The sequence below is a fragment of the Lepidochelys kempii genome, chromosome 17 (assembly GCF_965140265.1).
Source record: "Lepidochelys kempii isolate rLepKem1 chromosome 17, rLepKem1.hap2, whole genome shotgun sequence".
NCBI lineage: Eukaryota > Metazoa > Chordata > Testudines > Cheloniidae > Lepidochelys > Lepidochelys kempii.
The window spans coordinates 19,352,760-19,370,744 of NC_133272.1; the positions used below are offsets into that span (position 1 = coordinate 19,352,760).

A 17,985-nucleotide genomic window follows, 5' to 3' on the forward strand; every position below is an offset into this window, starting at 1 on the left:
AGCCTGGGACATGTTTGCACAATTGACCCAGATTCATTAAAACACCTAAGCACATGCTTAGCTTCAAGCATTACGGCAGCCCCATTGACTTCAGCCGGATCTCTTCGGTGCTTTGCTAATCAAAGCCACAGGACAGCACAGTCCCACAACAAATTTGTTGAATTCGGTTTCTTAACGTTAATTATTCCTCTTAAAAGGACACCTGTTCCCTAAAGGGAAAATTGGCAGACAGAACTTCAGGGTTGACTCGATTGATCTAATACTGCAACATTCACTATTGAAATACAGTTACATTACATTACAGGATTGTAACACAATCTAATGTAATAAAACTGCCCTAATGCTTACATATTCAAGGAACCTCCTGTCTGCCTCATTCCCCAACAGAGAAGTATTCTACCCTGAGAGACACCAGGATATTTAGAAAATCCCTTTTAAATGCAGCTCGACAGTGGTCAACATTTAGCAAGAGTTACCCACCAAGGAAGTACACAAGATGTAGCGATGTGTATATTTCCCTGTTCTTAGGGTTCCCCCTACATGGGGAGTGTTAGTAACCAATAGCTCACAACTCTTAGCTGATATTTTAAGTATTTTGTTTTTCAAACCCTTGTTTGGCTGGGGAGGGAAAGGCAGCATAAAAGATGCACAAAATGAAATCATTCTTTAATTAGTACAATAAAATACCATGTACATGCACACAAACTAGAAAAAACTGAAAACAGGGTATTATCAGGGGACGTCTCAAGAAACCTTAAATATAGGGGACACTATCAGCTCGGTCTAAAATATATAACTCACTAAGAGCATCTATGGATTTTACATAGCCAAACGCCCCTGAGCAAAGTCAGGGCGAAATGCTATCCAGTAAGCATTCTCCACTCAGCGCTGACTGCATTCTGTACAACACATTACTTTACAACACATTACAGTAACTCCTACAGCTCCTTCTTTATACAGCTACAGACAGCCCCTGACTCTAAGACCTGACAACGTTAGGGTCTGATCCAAAGCGCATGGAAGGTGGGAGACAGAAAAGATTAACAACCTCATTTTACAGATGGGGAAGTGGGCACAGAGATTAAGTGACTTGCCCAAGGTCACCTGCAACACCTATGGCAGAGCTAGGAATTAAACAGAGATCTCGCAAGCCACAGTCCATCATCTTAACAACAAAACCATCCTTCCTCTCTAACAAGTGACTACCAGAGATGCAAGGCAGTGAAGAACTGGGCCTGATATTTGTATCCTTTCTACAGCATTGCAAAAGCTATCACAAATTGTTACTGACAGGCAAGTATTATGGTGATGGGCATTTTAGAACTGCATGTCAGACTAAAACAGAGTTGATGTAAGAAATAAGGCAACCCCTTTTAAATGGAAGATTGAAAGAGGGAAATGAGAGAAAAATAAAAGAGGAAAAAAGGATAGATGAGAGAGGAGGGAGAGGATTTTAGGAGATTAATGAAGTTCTGTCAAAGAGATCTAGACACACGGTACATGGATAAGCTACACTCCAACAGACATGAAACATTATTTTTGAACTCAATCTCTGACGAATGTCAATATCTGGGTTTCCTTTCACATCACTCCTGCTATCAAGAGACACGTGAAAACGGAAGCTACCTGCCTCATCAGCCAACCGCCTCTGCCACGCTCAGTGCTAGAGGCCAGTTCTCCTGATCTCCAAACAGCGTCCACCGGGGTGGACTGTCACACCACGACACACACACGCACTCCTTAAGCGGCAGCAGAGAGCCCCCAGCAGCTGTGCGGTGTTGGTAAAGAGAGAGTCTTGATTTTTAGTGGGTGAAAACATTGAGCTACTAACCTATTGTCCTGGTAACGATACCGGAGCTAGGTTCTCAGCTGTTAGAAATCAAGGTAGCTCTGCCAAAGTCAGAGCTATGTCAGTTTACACAAAGCTAAGAATCAGGCCCATAAGTATACCAATGAAAAATGCCAGTCAGAATCTAAAATTCTTTTTAATCCTGGACTAAAACCCTGGTTCCTGCAAGACTGCTGTGCACCCTCGATTTCCAGGGCAAGCTGAGGGTACTCATCAATTTCCAGGATGCACTAAGCAGGACTAGACCTTACATCCTTTTGCAATATCCTAAGATTTCCACAGCAATGGAACACGGCCTTCTTTTCATTAATGGAGAACATGTGGATCATTTTTATTCCAGCCTTCTTAACCTCAGCCATTGTAATCATGCTATTATTGACCGGCTGCACTTACGTTCCATTCTTTTCTTTGGCTGAAGGGCGAACAAATTCATCCCTAGCACTGGTGGGTTTAGACTAGCCGAGTCTGGAGTCAGACCACCATTCAAGAGTGACAATTTGCTTTACCACATTTATTAAGAATTTTGGCTGCAAAAACTAAAGTGTTTTGTGCCTGTCTAGACTGTCAAAATGGCACTAAGGCAGGAAGATTCATAAATCCATGCTGGAATATTAGCCCTCGGAATAATACAATAATAATAATTCAGAAGGAGACAAGATATTGTGTTCTCTGTAGTACCCAGGGATCTACTGATTACATCTCCAAACAAGCACCTTCATGCTGTCTCCCATGCTGCCCCTGGCTCTTGGGAGGAGCTCCCTGTAAACATCTGCAAAGCTACCTCATTAGCCTACTTCAAATCCCTCCTCAAAACTCCCCTTTGCCATGAAGCCTACACTTGACAACCGCTGGAGTGCTGAGTCCACTGCCTGTCACCAAGAGCATCTCATGGTTTCCCTGTACATCCCTGCTGGTCTGAATCCATTTGCCTCTAGTCATATTTAGATAGTCACTCCCCCAAAGAGCTTACAACCTCTTTGTTCTGTGTTTGTACAGTGCCTAGCGCAATGGGATCCTGATCCATAACTAGGGTCCTAGGTGCTATGGTAATTATACCTAGCTCTCAATACAGAGCTTTTCATCTGTAGATCTCAAAGCACTTCATAAAGGAGATCAGTATCATTATCCCCATTTTACAGATGGGGAAACTGAGGCAAGGAGTGGGGAAGTGACTTGTCCATGGCTACCCTGCAGGCCAGTGGCAGAGCCAGGACTAGAATCCAGGTCTTTTGAGCCCCAGTCCTTTGTTCTAGCCCCTAGGCAAAATTGCTTCTAATAAATACTAAATCAGCCTACAAGTTTCTGATCAGGCAGGGATGTAAACACTATTCTTCAGCTTGCCACAGAAGGAGAAATGGTAAAGCTCCTCTTAACTGTCATCTTTACTGGACAATTTGATTATGTTAATCAATCAGCTAAAGTGTGTAAGGAACTTTGAACCTGGTCAAAGTGCTACACAGGATGATCTTCAAATGTATACAACTGATATCTAACTGAAAAGTTAATTAATGATCTAAGCTTAACTGCTCTAGAGGATGTCACTGAAATATTGTGCCTATGCCATTAGAAAGCACAGGAGCTGCAGAACTGTGCATCTGAAAAACTGAGTTAACAGATTTTTACGGCCACAAGGGACCATTATGATACTCTAGTCTGACCTCCTGTAGAACACAGGCCATAGAATATATCAGTTTCATTAGCTAAGCTTTACCAGAGCAATATTGATCCCAGTGTGCATCTGGGGCAATATACTAACAACGCGTATTGGAGGTGATGAATCATCATAAATAAAATAGAAACGTATTACATGAACTTTATACCCACCCAGCACGTCAGGAGGTGAAACCACATAGACAGCAATGCTCACATGCCATCACGAGAGATTCCTCCTCTGAGCATCTAGCAAGAAGGCAGGAAGATGGACGAGGTGAACTACTGGGCTGTCCCCCTCCTCTACGTTCTGTTGTCTTTGGGGACAACACATGGCAGGGGAATCAAATGCAGCACAAAACGAAGCGTGCAACAGTAGTAACAAAGCACATCCTTCCTGAAACCAAGGAATCACTGAGCAAGAGCCTAGTCACTTGGTGCATCACTGGCTGGGCTCCCTTACATTTGAATCATTTGCATAGCCAACAGCTGTTTTTCCCTTAAGCGTCTAACGTAACACAGGAAATCTCAGTACTCAGCAATCAACCCTTGGGAAGCCTGATGGCAAAAATCACTTGTGATGCTTCGTTACGCACATAAGCCAGCTTTGCTGTTGAAACTGTGGCTTATCATGCTTGACTCCTCTTCAGCACCCAGAAATCACTGGGTACGTCCACACTGCCATCGGAGGGGTGACTGCAGGTTGGGTAGACATACCCACGCTAGCTTAAATTTAGCTTGCACAGCTAAAAATAGCAGCAGCCCAGGCTGTACCAGCTCACCTGGAACCCAGGGTACGTAACCACATTCCTAGCTCATGCTCAAGTCCATGTCGCGGTGGGCTCCTGGATATTTTTAGCTGTGCTGGGCAGATTAAAGCGCATGCAAGTTCGCCTACCTGAGCAGCCCTCTGATTGTAACACAGACCAACCCAGTGACACCGTTAACGCTGTCTCATCACTAGGGCTCTTGGCGTCAGTTTCACAAGATGAAGGAGCCAATTACTTTTGTATCCACTAATGACAAGTATTTATAGGCATGTGCTCAGCACCTTAGAACCAGGGCATATATTACAAGGCTCAAAGATCGTTCTGACTCTTTCTATTTCCACGATGATCTCCATGGGGATGAAACAGAAGAAACAGCACACGACGATGTCATGATTTAAGCTACGTTTTCCTTAAAGTTGGCTAGTGGCCGGCAATAGCTCTTTAAGGAATGCAGATTTGCCACGGTAGGAGAACAACAAATGAGGACTAAGCTTTTATCTAGGAACACTACGGGTCTGTATTTTCAGAGCTACTCAGTGGGTTAGCCAGGCAACATTAGGGCTTGTTGACACCTTCCACGCTGCAGTAGAGACAAATTCTCTACTGATGTAACTCCATTGACTCCCGCCGAGAATTTGGCTGCTGTTACTGAATCTGTGTTGGAATTTGAAAATCTACCTGCAGCTCAGTGCAGATTTTAGCATGCTGTTTGTGCATACAAACTACACATGTGTTGTAAACCAGGTTAGTCTTGCCATGGCAAAGATCACAGCAATCAAGGATCTAAGTGGTCTCCCATTCAAAGAAATTCTTACTGTTGTGTGCTTTGCAAGGATTGAGGATGGGACAGGGGTAGCAGGTTGTGTGTACACAGGCTGGATATGTGAGCAAGCTCTAACATGTCACTTTGTCCAGCTGCCAGTTTTTGTTCAAATGTACTTTAGAGTCAAGACTTGCACGGGGCCAGAACTTTGCTTTGAATAGCAATGGAGATCCTACGCAGTATTGCCAACTCTCACAATGTTCATCGCGGGTCTTGTGATATTGAGGGTTTTTTTTCCCAAAGCCTCAGCCCCTGGAATCATGTGAATACATGAGAATCTCAGCTTGCATTTTAAAAAAAGATAATTCCTGACCTTCGTGGTTATGGAGATTTAAAGCTGGAAACCAGGGGCCATGTACCCCTTAACGTATCAAAAACCAGAAGGTAAATACAAAGAACCCCAAAGTGTACTTTTAGTATGGTGTTTCTTTTAGTTACAAGGCCCGTTTCAAACACGTGGAGGAGCATATCTGACTGGTACCCAAAGCTCCTGAGACATCAGTCCATTCGTCCCAGAATATAACTAGTTTCCTAATGAATGGACCAAATGAGAGATAATCCAGCATAGCAATAGATTTATTACCCTACAGCACCTGGCTAGGCTTAGTTTTGGGCCTGCCTTTTTCACCCCAGAAGGGCCACTCTCTGCACAGCCAATGATAAGCAGACTATTAAGATTGGTGGTACAGACCATCACTGAACTGCCCCTGTGAGGTTCTCCCCTGGCTCTATGGTTCTCCAGCGACCTGCACAGCCGATCCACAGAACAAACTAGTTTGAGAACCGTGCAGCGGAGCTCAGAATGTGTCCAAGGAGGGGATCTTTGCCTTATTAAGTCATCTGAAGCATGAAAAGTTGGGGAATCAAGATCAACGGAGGCTTTTCCAGTTTCCAAAGAGAGATCCTAAAGTTACCAAAGACACAGTAGCCCAATAAGATGGGAAGGAGAGGTCACCAATTAAAGGCCGCGTCAAGTAAAGCCGTGATGAAATTCAGTATTCTTGTCCCCAGAACTCCACTGCCTGCTGCTCTTCATAGATGTTCCCAGGCACTTCCTTTCCTTACACACACTAGTTAAGCTACCCACACCTTTCCCCTGTGACTTCTTTTACAGTCACGTTCGAATAAGGATTTTCTGCTGAAAAAGAAAAACTGTGTACTGCTGTAGCCTTCTCAGACCTTTTAAAGGCTGCCACACTGAACAAAAGGCAGCATGGTGCTTCCGTTAAAGATTACCACCCTCCGCTCCAGTCAAAGCCAGGCCCTGTAAAGATTCAGGTCTAAACAAGAAGAGTGTTTGCCTTTTAGAAGCTAGCATTTGCCCACTGATCATGCCCTAGTCGGAGCATTTCTGGACTCCTGTAGTGCAGTGTGTGTCTTGTCAGCTGCTGTACATGTGATCTCACAGACCTTGGCCTCATTTTTAAGTTAAAGAGATTTTGAAAGTTTTAAAATTCTCGTTCCTGTACCCCCTGCCTCCAACAAGAATAGAAGAATTGATTGCAAAAGTGGCTTTTTAAACCAAGGTGGTGATAAAATGCTGGTACCAGTTACCTCCTGGAGTTCTTCTCTATTAAAGCATCAAGTCCAATTGCCTCTTCCAAACTGAGAACAGATGACCCATATACGGAACATACCAGCAGCTGGTTATTAACATAGCTCCGATCCAGCAATACCTTTCAGCACGTGCTTTGTTGAATCTGGCTCTATATGGTTAACCCAGGGGTTTTCTAGAAACACTCTCCTTTGTAACAGTGTCTAGAGAATGGGTCCATTTGACATGTCACTGCATATAGTAACGAACCAAATTCAGAGCATGTATAAAAGGTGAAACTCAACTGAGGTCAGCCATTTACACCAGGTCTGAGTCCGGCCCAGTGTCTCATGTCCATTAAGTAGGTTTGAGAATTTCTAGCCGATGGAGGGATCGGATGCTTGGCTGAACATTTAGATGATTTCCAATACGTAATCGCTACAACTAACTGGACAGCACCAACAGAGCACGAGGTGCTATCTAGCTGTATAAGACATGGAGACGACGACAAACACGGCCCCAGCGCTGGAGGACAGGCACGCCCAGGTTGTGGAGCATTCGCCTCGAGCTCCACCACTCAAAGAGCTTACAGTCCAAGCAGACAGAATACAAAGGATGGGAGTGGGGGGTGTGCTGTTATGTACTCAAAGATGTCCTGCCATGCGAGGGCGTCATCGGACACTCCCATATGGGCCTCGTGGCAGTTCTGTCCCAGGGCAGTGCTATTGTTAAAGTGCATGGATTGCATTAGTAAGCAGACGACATCGTGTGATCAGCAGAACCTCCAGTTTCAGAAGATGCTCCCAAACTAGAATTCCAGTTGCTGTGCACTAGCTGAATTAAGAGGGAGCAAACATACCAGCAAGCGTTCCACCCTCTGGGACGCAGACTAGCGGTGCTTACACTGCAAACCACACGGGTGTGGGATCATTATCCAGACAACGCCATTTAGAGTCGCAGGGAGCAATTCTACTCTGAAAAGCAACTATGTAAAAATGGATTCCTCCTTCCCTAACAGATCTGCTCCCTGGGAGTATTCAGAGTCAGAGCTGCAGACTTCAGCGACAAACGTAAGCTCCTCCTACTTACTCCCGCAGTTACAGGAGAACTCATGCTTCATCTACAGAATTGCTAACCAAGTTCCAGATGCTTGACTCCCTCTCTCTGTCAGCCTTTGCCCTTATAGGTAACAAGTCTACACATTGTGGCATTGTAGAAAGACAAGGGTGGGACTGTTCCCACCCTATTACCAAAGCAAGGACAGCAATACAAAGCCAAGTAGGTACTTATTGCAACGTGGTTGAGAAAAGCCAACCAGCTGCTGGTGTGTGCACTTTCTAAACATTTTCAAACACACTAACTTTATTCTCTATTCTGTGCCAGGCCCTGGCTGCATGACAGGGCCCTCTAGATTCTTATTAGAGGCTAAGTAAGGAAGCAAGTTACAAAGGAAAGGAAAAAAACCTAGGGAGAAAACAAATAATTGAGGAGGAGTCATTACCTGCCAAAGCTTGGTTCACTTTGCTGGGCTTGGGCATCTCGACCGGCAGATTTTGGACACTGGGGAGAAAAAAAAACAACACAATTAAACAAAAAGTTTAACATCACTGCATGGATGACAGACAAGATGGGGCAATTCAGCGGCACGTGGTGTTCTGTCCAACGGCCACGGAGAGTACTGTGCTTGTGTTAGGTATATTTTCCCATTGTACCTAACAAAGTCAATCACTGCAGAATTCAGGTTTCTCTCTAGTACGTACCACAGTACAACTGGAGATACAGCAAAGGCAGAAAGGCATTAGACCCTCCCGGTGACTTGCTGCAATGGTTCTCGATGCTAGTGAAAAGAAAAGCAATCTCACTGCATAATAATAATACAACCTCCTCTTATATAGTGACTTTCAGCAGCAGATCTCAAAACACTTTACAATGGAGGTGAGCACCATTTTACAGATGGGGAAAAATGAAGCACAGGGAGGTGAAAGTCACAGCAGAAGTCTGGTGTGAATCTAGCTCAAGGGCCCTATCCACTGGACTGCACTGGGTTATGGGAATGGGAAAGCAATGGGAGGTCCAAGAGACCTAAAGGAGTTAGATGTCCAATTTCCCTTGAGTCTGATAACCCCATTTGGAAATCCCAGCCTAGTTCCTTTAGGAATTTAGAGAGAGAGAGAGCGCGAGAGAGAGAGCGTGTGTGTGTCCGTGTGTGTGTCCGTCCAGTGGCAAGAAGATGGAATTTCATACTAAGGTGAATTTGGAATACCTGGGCATGGGCCACAGAAGAGTGTTCTGCTGACGACGAGGATTAGTAAGGAGAGCGAGGGCAGCAGATTGAAAACACACAGAGACAAGAGGTCACAGCGAGAGGGTTCGGGTTACGTGGAGTGGGGAAAGGAGACCAAGGGCTTGTCTACACGGACAGCAAACCAAGGTGTGAATCTACAGCACGCTAGCTGGCCATGTAGTCCCCGCTATAACCCAGTAGATTCACACCCTGGCTTGCTGTGTGGAAGCATCCCATGTAGACAAGGCCCATATAAATGTAAAGGGAACATCCAGCTCTGATGTTTCAGGTACTAGGGTTGTGAGACCACTTCAGTCTAGGTCGGAGTATTAACCAAGGAGGACAGGCGGCCATGCTCTGCCTCAATGAGAGAGTCAGTCAACCCCGGTTCACGCAATGTAAGAGAGCAATAATAGTGTTTACACAGTGCCTGTCACCTCAAGAGAGCCCGACAGGGAATCACAAACTACTGAAATGCAGCCATCTCTGGGGTGGAGGGAAGAAAGCAACAGACAAGCACACAGCACAATGGAGGGGAGGGGCAATTTTGCACAGGATATTAGGGCAAAAGAAGCAGCAGCACCACGTTTACAAAACACAAAGGCCACAGGCTCCTTGGGCTCAGATCATTAAAGTGGTCTAGGGGCTCTGGGACGGACGGACCGATCCCCCCTCTCCCCACATACCAAGAGAAGCTTCTGTTTCTAGGCCAAAAGAAATCGGATCGATTGCCATTAAAAATCAGATTCCAAATACTGCACAAAGCAGATTCTCTATTAAAATCACTTTCAAGACCCACTTTCCTGTTTTCTCCCCCCATTTTTCCTCCTCCAGCACACGCCTGGAGATGCGGGGGCAGGGGCTCGATGCAGGAATCTGCTGGTGGAGGTGCTGTAGCCTGAGTTTTGGGGGTGGTCAGAGGAAAGGATTATAATGTTTTCTTCTGGCCCTACAGAATACTGCCTCGTGGTGTTTCCCCATCCGGTTATTTCAGTGACTGGGTTTTCCCCGCTCACACTAAGCTGTCCAGAATTTCTCAGTCTTTTCAAATGACACATCACTTCACTGCTCTCTCTAAGGGTGTGATCCAAAGCCCACCGAAGTCCCTGGAAAGGCCCCCAGGGATTGCAAAGGGCTTGGATTAGACCCTAAAATCCATTTCATTCTTCACGACGTTTCTCTTCTGATTTGGCCTCTTCCCAGCAGTACGTCGTCTTGGTGTTTTTTTCCCTCCCTTTCCTCTCTCGCCCAATCTCTTCCCCCACCCCCCCACCACCACCCGCCTCCCTGGTCGTCTCTCAGGAGAAGAGCCACAGCGAAGAAGCGTCTCATGCTCCAAACACGGAATACAAACGTTTTCAAGGCTCAATGAGCGAGGGCGAATTTGAGGATCGCTCTGCCAATGTCACCGAGCTGACAACCCTGAACCAAAACGGCTCACCTCCTTCCTCCCGAACACCACACAGGACAGAGTGACGTCCCACCCAGAAGATCTGTTCTCTCAAGTTCTAAGCTTTGGGTCCGTGATCCCAGCACATGACGGCTGGAAATCCCCCCAGCTTCGCTATTCTGGCTGGAGTTATCTCCCGCTTCACTGCGTCTCCATATCATTACACACACACACGCTAGTCCAGTTTGTCCCTCGTGCTGAGTGGAGAGTTGCAGATTCTAGTGCTATCACTTCCCTTTTTGTCCTTCTTGTGAACGGCAGAAAACATTAAAGAATACAACCAACTCCTTGGCTCTGCAGGGAAGGTGGGTGGATAAGTGAGGCTCTCTTACAAGGTGCGTCTTCAGGGAATGACACAAGAACGGCATAGCTCTCCTCCCCGTCTGCAAGAGTACTAAAAAGCTCCAGAGAGGCCTCTGCAGATGAGAGAGAGCAGCAGAGGTGCCTCGTGTGTAATTCCTCGTAAGTGCAACTTCAGTGGTGGGAACAACACTGGAAGCTCAAGAGTAGCAGGGCTCGGGTGTTTTTACTGCCCTGCATTCGTGGGCACTGGGGGTGAACTGCATGTCCCATTTTTGCCAGCTAAGGAGAGACCAAGTAATGCAGATACCAGGTATCCACTGAGTAGCTGAACTGGTGAAAGCACCACTACCCCCTGCAAAGCAGAAGCAAAATCCCTCAACTGGAACAAATATATCGAGGTTTCCTGTCACTGCTACGGTATACAGAAGGGTGGCACATTGGGTAATCTGTGCTCAAATCGTGTGCTGGATGCCGACGACAAGCCGGGAGCCTAGACAAACCATGCTTTGCAAGAGTAGGCACGGATGTTTCTCATACTGCTCAACCACTGCAGGAGTCAGGGCCCTCGTGAAACGACAAGTGACCTTGGGATTTCACAGCAGGAAGAACGCATCTCCTGTGCCTAGTACGTATTTTCTCTCTTAGGGTCACAGACCCAAGCCTGGTGAAATGGAGGGAAGTGATGGGTCCTGTTGCGGGGTAGACTCCTCACCACATGGTTTTGCGGGTATATTCAAAGCCACAGTCCTGGGTATAAAGCTTTGTGTATGCAAAAAAGGTGCCAGTGAGCCACTCACCAAAGATTGACCCTAGATCTGAGAACCACAGGGCAAGCCAGCTGACCAAGCTGACGGGGTGCAGTGAAATGAATTGGGAGCCTTTTGTCATTTGGCTACACAAGATGTTAAGGAGTGGGGCAAAGGGGAGCGGGATGGATCTGCTGGGAACAGATCCTGCTGGTAGCAGCCATTGCTCCCATAAATGGAGCTACAGCAGAAGTCATTTTTTTGGGCAGGAAACACCCCTCAAAAACTCCTCTCATCTGCTGACACAGTCAAGCCCACGGAGCAGTATTTCCCTCGGTCCATGTCTCCGACAGATGCCCGCACACCAATATGGCTCACCAGACTTTCCAGACGCTTGTCTGAAGCTGCACGAGAAAGAGAGGCCTTGGCATGAGATTACTCAATGTTATTTCAGCAGCATCTTTGTTTTAAGAGCCCTTATTTTACAGCCCCTCTGTCTACCTTGGCACAAGAAGAGCTGACTTGGTTTGACCTAAACTAAGTAGTTCTGACCAAGTAAAGCATCTGCCACACACACACACCTGCTCAAAGAGAAAAACACAGACATGACAACACGGCTGTACCTCCTTCCTTGCAGGGACAGAAACACTGGGGAAGAAATCAGACTGTCTTTAACATCCATTTCTAAATGGAAAGGTCTGCAATTGCCTGTTTAGGACAGAGTGGATTTTACTCCCATGACACCTGAGTGGAAATGACTCTGGGCAAAAGACTACATGCAAAAGTTGGGCAACTCCCACTAACATGCCTAATGCTCGGGGTTTGTATCACCCTCTATCCAGTCAAAGTACTGCAGCCCCCGTCACCACAGAAGTGGAGCCCCTCCCTGCCTTTAACGCAGCTATCCTCACCGCACCTCTGTGAAGCAGGGCATGTTCCCAGGGAGGGGGGAAATGTGGGCCCACTCCCCTCGCTGAGGCAGCCCCTTGCTAATGCTCAGGACACAGACACTTCCCTAAAGAGCATTAGGAAAGCAGTGCGTAGCAATACCCCTCTGAAGGATAATTAAACTGACCTAAATCCCCATATGGACAGTGCTAAAGCTATCCACCTCTCAGGGGGTAGATTACCCACGCCGATGGGAGAACCCCTCCTGTTGGCGTAGGCCATGTCTACGCTCCACTGGGATTTGACCCACATGTTTCTAACCAAAACAATGCCAGGCTGGGGAACGGTAAAGCTTAAAGCTTGGATTAAAACCCCAAAGTCAAACACCTCCAAGGCCTTTCAAGTACAATAGTTCTCTTATGTTTGGCAGATGCATGATCATTTTGCACCACCTGCCTGAACAAACAGCTGCTCGTAGAGTGATGGTGGAGGCCCGTCAAGCAGAAGCCTGAACAGCTGCAGAACTGTTTTTACTGTGGCACAAACAGGAAGGATTCACTGCAATAATTTAGCTTGGCTATAATGGGGACATGACATAGGCCCGAGTAGACAGACTCGCACTAGCTGCGCTCAGGCTAGTGCCCTGAAAACAGGGGCATGGATCTCTGCCCAAGGCAAAGCCTGCCCAGCCCCCTGGGTCTGAGCGCAGGTGGCTAGTCCAAGACTAGCTGCTCTTGGCAGGCTAGCTTGAGCGAATCAAACCTCCCAGCTGCACCCATGGACTGTGAGCAGTTAATCCTGAGCAACAGCAGGAATAAAGTCACCTGCTCATGTGAGGCCACATGGCTGGGTATGATGAAAATTCTGGACTCCCACTTCACAGAATTAACATCACACTTAGCTAGATTTCTTTAGGTTTTTTGTTTTTTTTTAAACAAAATGGGAAACAATAGAAAGTGGTTTGTTACTCTTTGTATCTCAGCTGAGATCAGGGCTCCACTGTGCTATACACACACAGTGAGAAAGTCCCTGCCCTAAAGAATTTACCTCCTTGTCTACAGACAAGACAGGTGAATCGGTGGGAGGGGAAAGAGAGAAAGTTGCAGAGCAGGAATAGAACCCAGCCCTACTGATTCCCTCCGCCTTGCCCTAGCCACTAGGCCCTGCTGTTTCTCACATAGCGTTCAGCATTTGTCAGGATCGAGCATCTACCCACTTCCAGTAAAGTCACTATTCAGCACCACACCCATAATCTGCAAATACTGTGCATGTCAAACCACTGTAAACTCACCCCCCTTTGATTTTAAACACAGAAACTAGCTTACAGCTATGAAAGCCTCCTGCTACCACATGCTGCTGAACTCAACATTTGGGGCCAGAGCTACCCTTGGTTTAATTTCAGCGACATTAATGGAGTTACACCAGGGATTACTTTGGTCCACTTTATAATTATTACATTGTCGAGCAGCTTCCTGCAGCAGTGTTAGATCGTCTTTTATTACGCCAAGGACACTTCTTACCAAACTTCAGCGATTTATTCTTCTCTGTAATTAACCAGAGTGATGCAAAGAGCATTATTACGCTGCGGTTCCCATCACTTTGAAATACACCCTTTCCCATTCCTGGTGTTATCTTCAGAAAGCACCTAAGCTCACAACAGGCCCACGGCACCAGCAGTTGGAAGGCACTGACTGTATTGTAGTTTCTCTCTGCTACACATCCAGCTGGCAGTGGGAATAATAAAATACACCATTCTTACAGAGCGATGTTTCAGCTGCAGAGGTTCAAAGTGCTTTGCAAAAGAAGGTCGGCGTCCCCACCCCCATGTTACAGATGGGAAAATAAGGCACAGAGAAGTGAAATGACTCCCAAAGGCAACCCAGCAGGGTAGTGGCAGGGCCAAGAATTGAACCCCCCCCCCGTCTCCTGAGTTCCAATCCAGTGCCCTACCTATTGGGCCACACTGTTTCCTGCTCCTCTCTGTAATTACCTTGATCTATCAAAGACTCAAGGGAATCAGGAATTTAATCTACCTTTGAAAAACTTTGTTGGACCCCACCTGCACTGCCCAGGATAAATGTAAAATTAATGCATTTCATTGCTCGATGCCAACTGCTCCTGCAAAAGTGCAGACCTCATATTTAAACCATATTATAACATGGCATGTTCTTGCCAGTGTAGAGAGAAATTCACATTATAATTGTGTTTCAGTCCTAGATATCCTCCGGGGTGACACATGGTTGCAGTTCTGCCTATTCCTCAATTCAGTTACATTCAATTAAAGCTACACTGAACTGCGGCCACTTTAATTCTGAATATGAACATCCACACAGGGGTTTAATGTGATTTAACTCATCCACTTTAAATTCACACTTTCGTTCGCTCGCATTAACTTTGCCGAGGGCTCCCCTCCCCGTGTAGACAAGTCTTTGGACAGGAAATACCCAGAGAGGAAAGGAGGGCAAAGCTGTTCATTGGGTGGTTGCTCTGGAGACCTCAAACTTTTCACTGCCCCTTGCACAGACAGGTCAGGGTCACAAAACCCAGACTCAGAACTGTCATCAGAACGGTCGGGCCTCTGAGCGTGGACTACAAAACTGGCAAGGGTACGTCACAACGGAGATGCATCAGACGACCTCTGTGTTGGAAGCTCACACAGACACCCAGCTCTTGCCAGGGTAATTAGTCTCATTTTCACTGACACTGAATCAGCCACAAACACTAACATTTCCCTGAAATGTACAAACGACAAAGGAGGAGAGGCATATGGACTGTGAGGGAAGAAAAGAAGAAACGTTTTGTAGAAACAAACCCTAGCTGAGGAGGGAAAAGGGGAGAGGGGGGGAAATCTAGTGTATAAAGTAACCCAGGAATGTCACAGCTAAAAGTAAAATGAAACACATTGTGAGAGTCGGCTGCTCAGGTTTCCTCTAATGCATGGGTATTAGAATATTTTCTGTTGGAAAATGGAATTTCACAAGCCAGAGAAAAGAACCCCGGACAGGAATAATTAACTGGACTTCCGACTCAAGTCCATCATGTGGAAAGAAAGGGAAAAGTCATCCAGGGCTGTCTGCTAGGGGTGAAATTGTCCCTTTAACAGCCTGCCTTCTATAGTTGCTGCTACTTAAGGCCAAAATTACCCTCACTGTCCCTCTTCCCTTTGAATTCGTGTGTGTAGGGTCAGAAGCGGGAGGGGAAGAGAGAATACAAGAAAACTCCCAGAGATTTAAAATCCAGAGTCAGGAGGAGGCCACAAGGCATCCAGAATCAACATCTGACACAAAGATTTGCACTGCCCATCCTTTCCTGATTCACAGGGTTTCAGCTTGCTCCTCCAATGTTGCACTGATGGGGGGAGGAGTGTAAGAGCACAGTCTCTGGACCCTCCCTAAAGTCTCCCCCAGCTCTACTGACAGACATCTGCCAGCATCAAATAAAGGAATAGCTTTTCAAGTGAATTTCACATGGAGTGCACAGGAAACAAATGACAAGGGTACGGCTAGGATACAGGCTAATATTAGATACTGTTCCCCCACCCCCTCCGCCCAAAAACAAACAAACCCACCCCACAGCTAAGGCAGAAACCTCCACAGCCAGAAGCTCACAGGGTGAAGGCAGCCAACAAAACTCTCGCCCTCCACACCAAGTTCCAGTCCCACAGAAAGTGAGTCTGACGATCTCCCCACAGCAATGTCAAGTGGCTCTCTCCTGCTCCATGCATTGAATCTTTAACAGCCAGACAGTGATCAGAAATTGAGCAAGCAGGCAGGAGGGTCAAACCACAAAGGCAGATTTCATAGTCTGCAGGTAGGACCACTCCTGCCTCATATTTTGCAGGTGTGTCTAGTCTCTCCCACACCCCTCCAATCACCCTGAGAGAATAAGCCACATTCCCTGTGGTGTTGCATTGTTCCCAGCAGATGCCTGATCAACTAACCCCTCTGCAGCCTCTGAAAGGCTTAATGGGCCACGGATTATTGTGAATGTAGTGGGCACCACACTGTCTGCAAGTAAAGTCAGCAAGTTTCATTACTTCACCGATGGGCACCCATCTCCAAAGCCACCTTCAATACACTAACAGCTCACAGCCCTTTGGCCCTCCAGGAATGTGGGACTCACAGTCCAAATCCTAACCAGGGCCCAACTGAAAACTGCCCAAAAGCTTAGTCCACATGGGAAAGAGAAGGAAATGCAATGGCTCTTAGGGCACTCTGGTACTATGCTGCTCGGTGTGGATTAAGAATCAATCCAGTCCAGCATCAGTGACAAAGCATATTAGTTAGGAGCTAGCTAATCTGAGCATCCCTTAATACACCTGAGATGACAGAACAGTTTGGTTCTGTTTGTGAACCAGTGTTTCCAAACTGGCTGTGTGTTTAGTACAGGAAACAGTAGCCCAGGAGACACATGAGAGGGGTTGTATTCTTCCAGAGGAATGCCTGTCTTTGCTTGCACAAATCCACAGAGGTTGCAGAATTGAGGATGATCTGGAATCAGTTATTCCCCCTGCTTGATTTCACGGCAGCCCTTACCCCACAAAGAGCTCACACCACCTAGTACCTAACTTATTCTTAGGGAAGGTCTGTCTTCAGTGCCTATCTGTTCATTCCTAAAGCCTCCTTCCCCAAGGATCAGCATGCACTTCGCAAACTACATATAAATATAAATGCACCACTGAAATGTAGCCACCTCTGGGGAGGAAAGCCAGCAGCCAGCTAGGCCAATAGCCTAGAGCACTGTGGAGTAGTTTGGAAACAAAAGGGGAATTTGGGACAGGAAGAATCTTTTCCTCTTATGCAAAATGCTAGAGATATTTGATGTTCAGACAGGGCTTCATCTGTAAATGTCTCATCTGAATGTAAAATATAATACTGCAATATTAGAAATCAGAGTAAATGTTTCTTTTTAAAATCAGGACACCGAGGCTCAAAATAATTTGAAAAAACATTCAAATCCCTCTTACTACCATCCTCTTGTATTAACAATACAAAGCACTTTAAAAGTCCTATAGACTATTCAACCTTCATGTTGTTTATATTTTTACACTGGATCAACCTGGACAATTAAACTAGTACAGGGAACTAGCAGGTTCATGGTCAGATTCTCCAGCACACACACGATGTTCCAGTGTCTGGGTTATTACAGTGAAACACACATAGCTCTGTAAATGTACGCAGCACTTTACAAACACATGGGCTCCGGCAAACTTTCACTGGACATGAAGTTCTCCCACTTTCTTTCCATGAGGCCACTCACATGAGTAACAGCTACATGAGTAATACTTTGCAGGATCAGGCCCATAGATAAATCACGTGTCCTGTCCACAACCAGCTTTGTAAATGCTGCTAGGTGAGGTTAAAATCCACAACAGGGAATTGTCGTCACTGGAAATCAGACAAAAAATAGTCACAAAAACATTTCCATTAGTCCTAGTTTTGGTAATTTCCTTTTTAAAGCACAGATCTAAGAGCCAACAATATTTAGTGCTTTTCATTTATATATCTTCAAGCATTTTACAGAGGAAGGTCAACATTATCCTCATCTGGAAAATGAGGAAACCGAGGCACAGTGTGGTGAGGTGACTTCCCAAGGCCACACAGAAACTCAATGGCAGAACTGGGAAAAGACCCAAAGTCTCTTGACTTCCAACCCAGTTCCAAAGGAGTTCTTTGCATTTTCCTGGGG

At 46.1% G+C, this 17,985-nt stretch overlaps 1 protein-coding gene across 4 annotated transcripts in view; it reads right to left on the reverse strand.

The window, feature by feature from the left end:
• DTX2 (deltex E3 ubiquitin ligase 2) overlaps positions 1-17,985 on the reverse strand; it is a 62,366-nt gene that overhangs the window by 21,598 nt on the left and 22,783 nt on the right. For all 4 annotated transcript variants that reach the window (XM_073316067.1, XM_073316066.1, XM_073316065.1 and 1 more), the window contains exon 5: positions 8,128-8,186. In XM_073316067.1, coding sequence (XP_073172168.1) covers positions 8,128-8,186 — 59 coding nt within the window. The remainder of the gene's footprint in view (positions 1-8,127; positions 8,187-17,985) is intronic.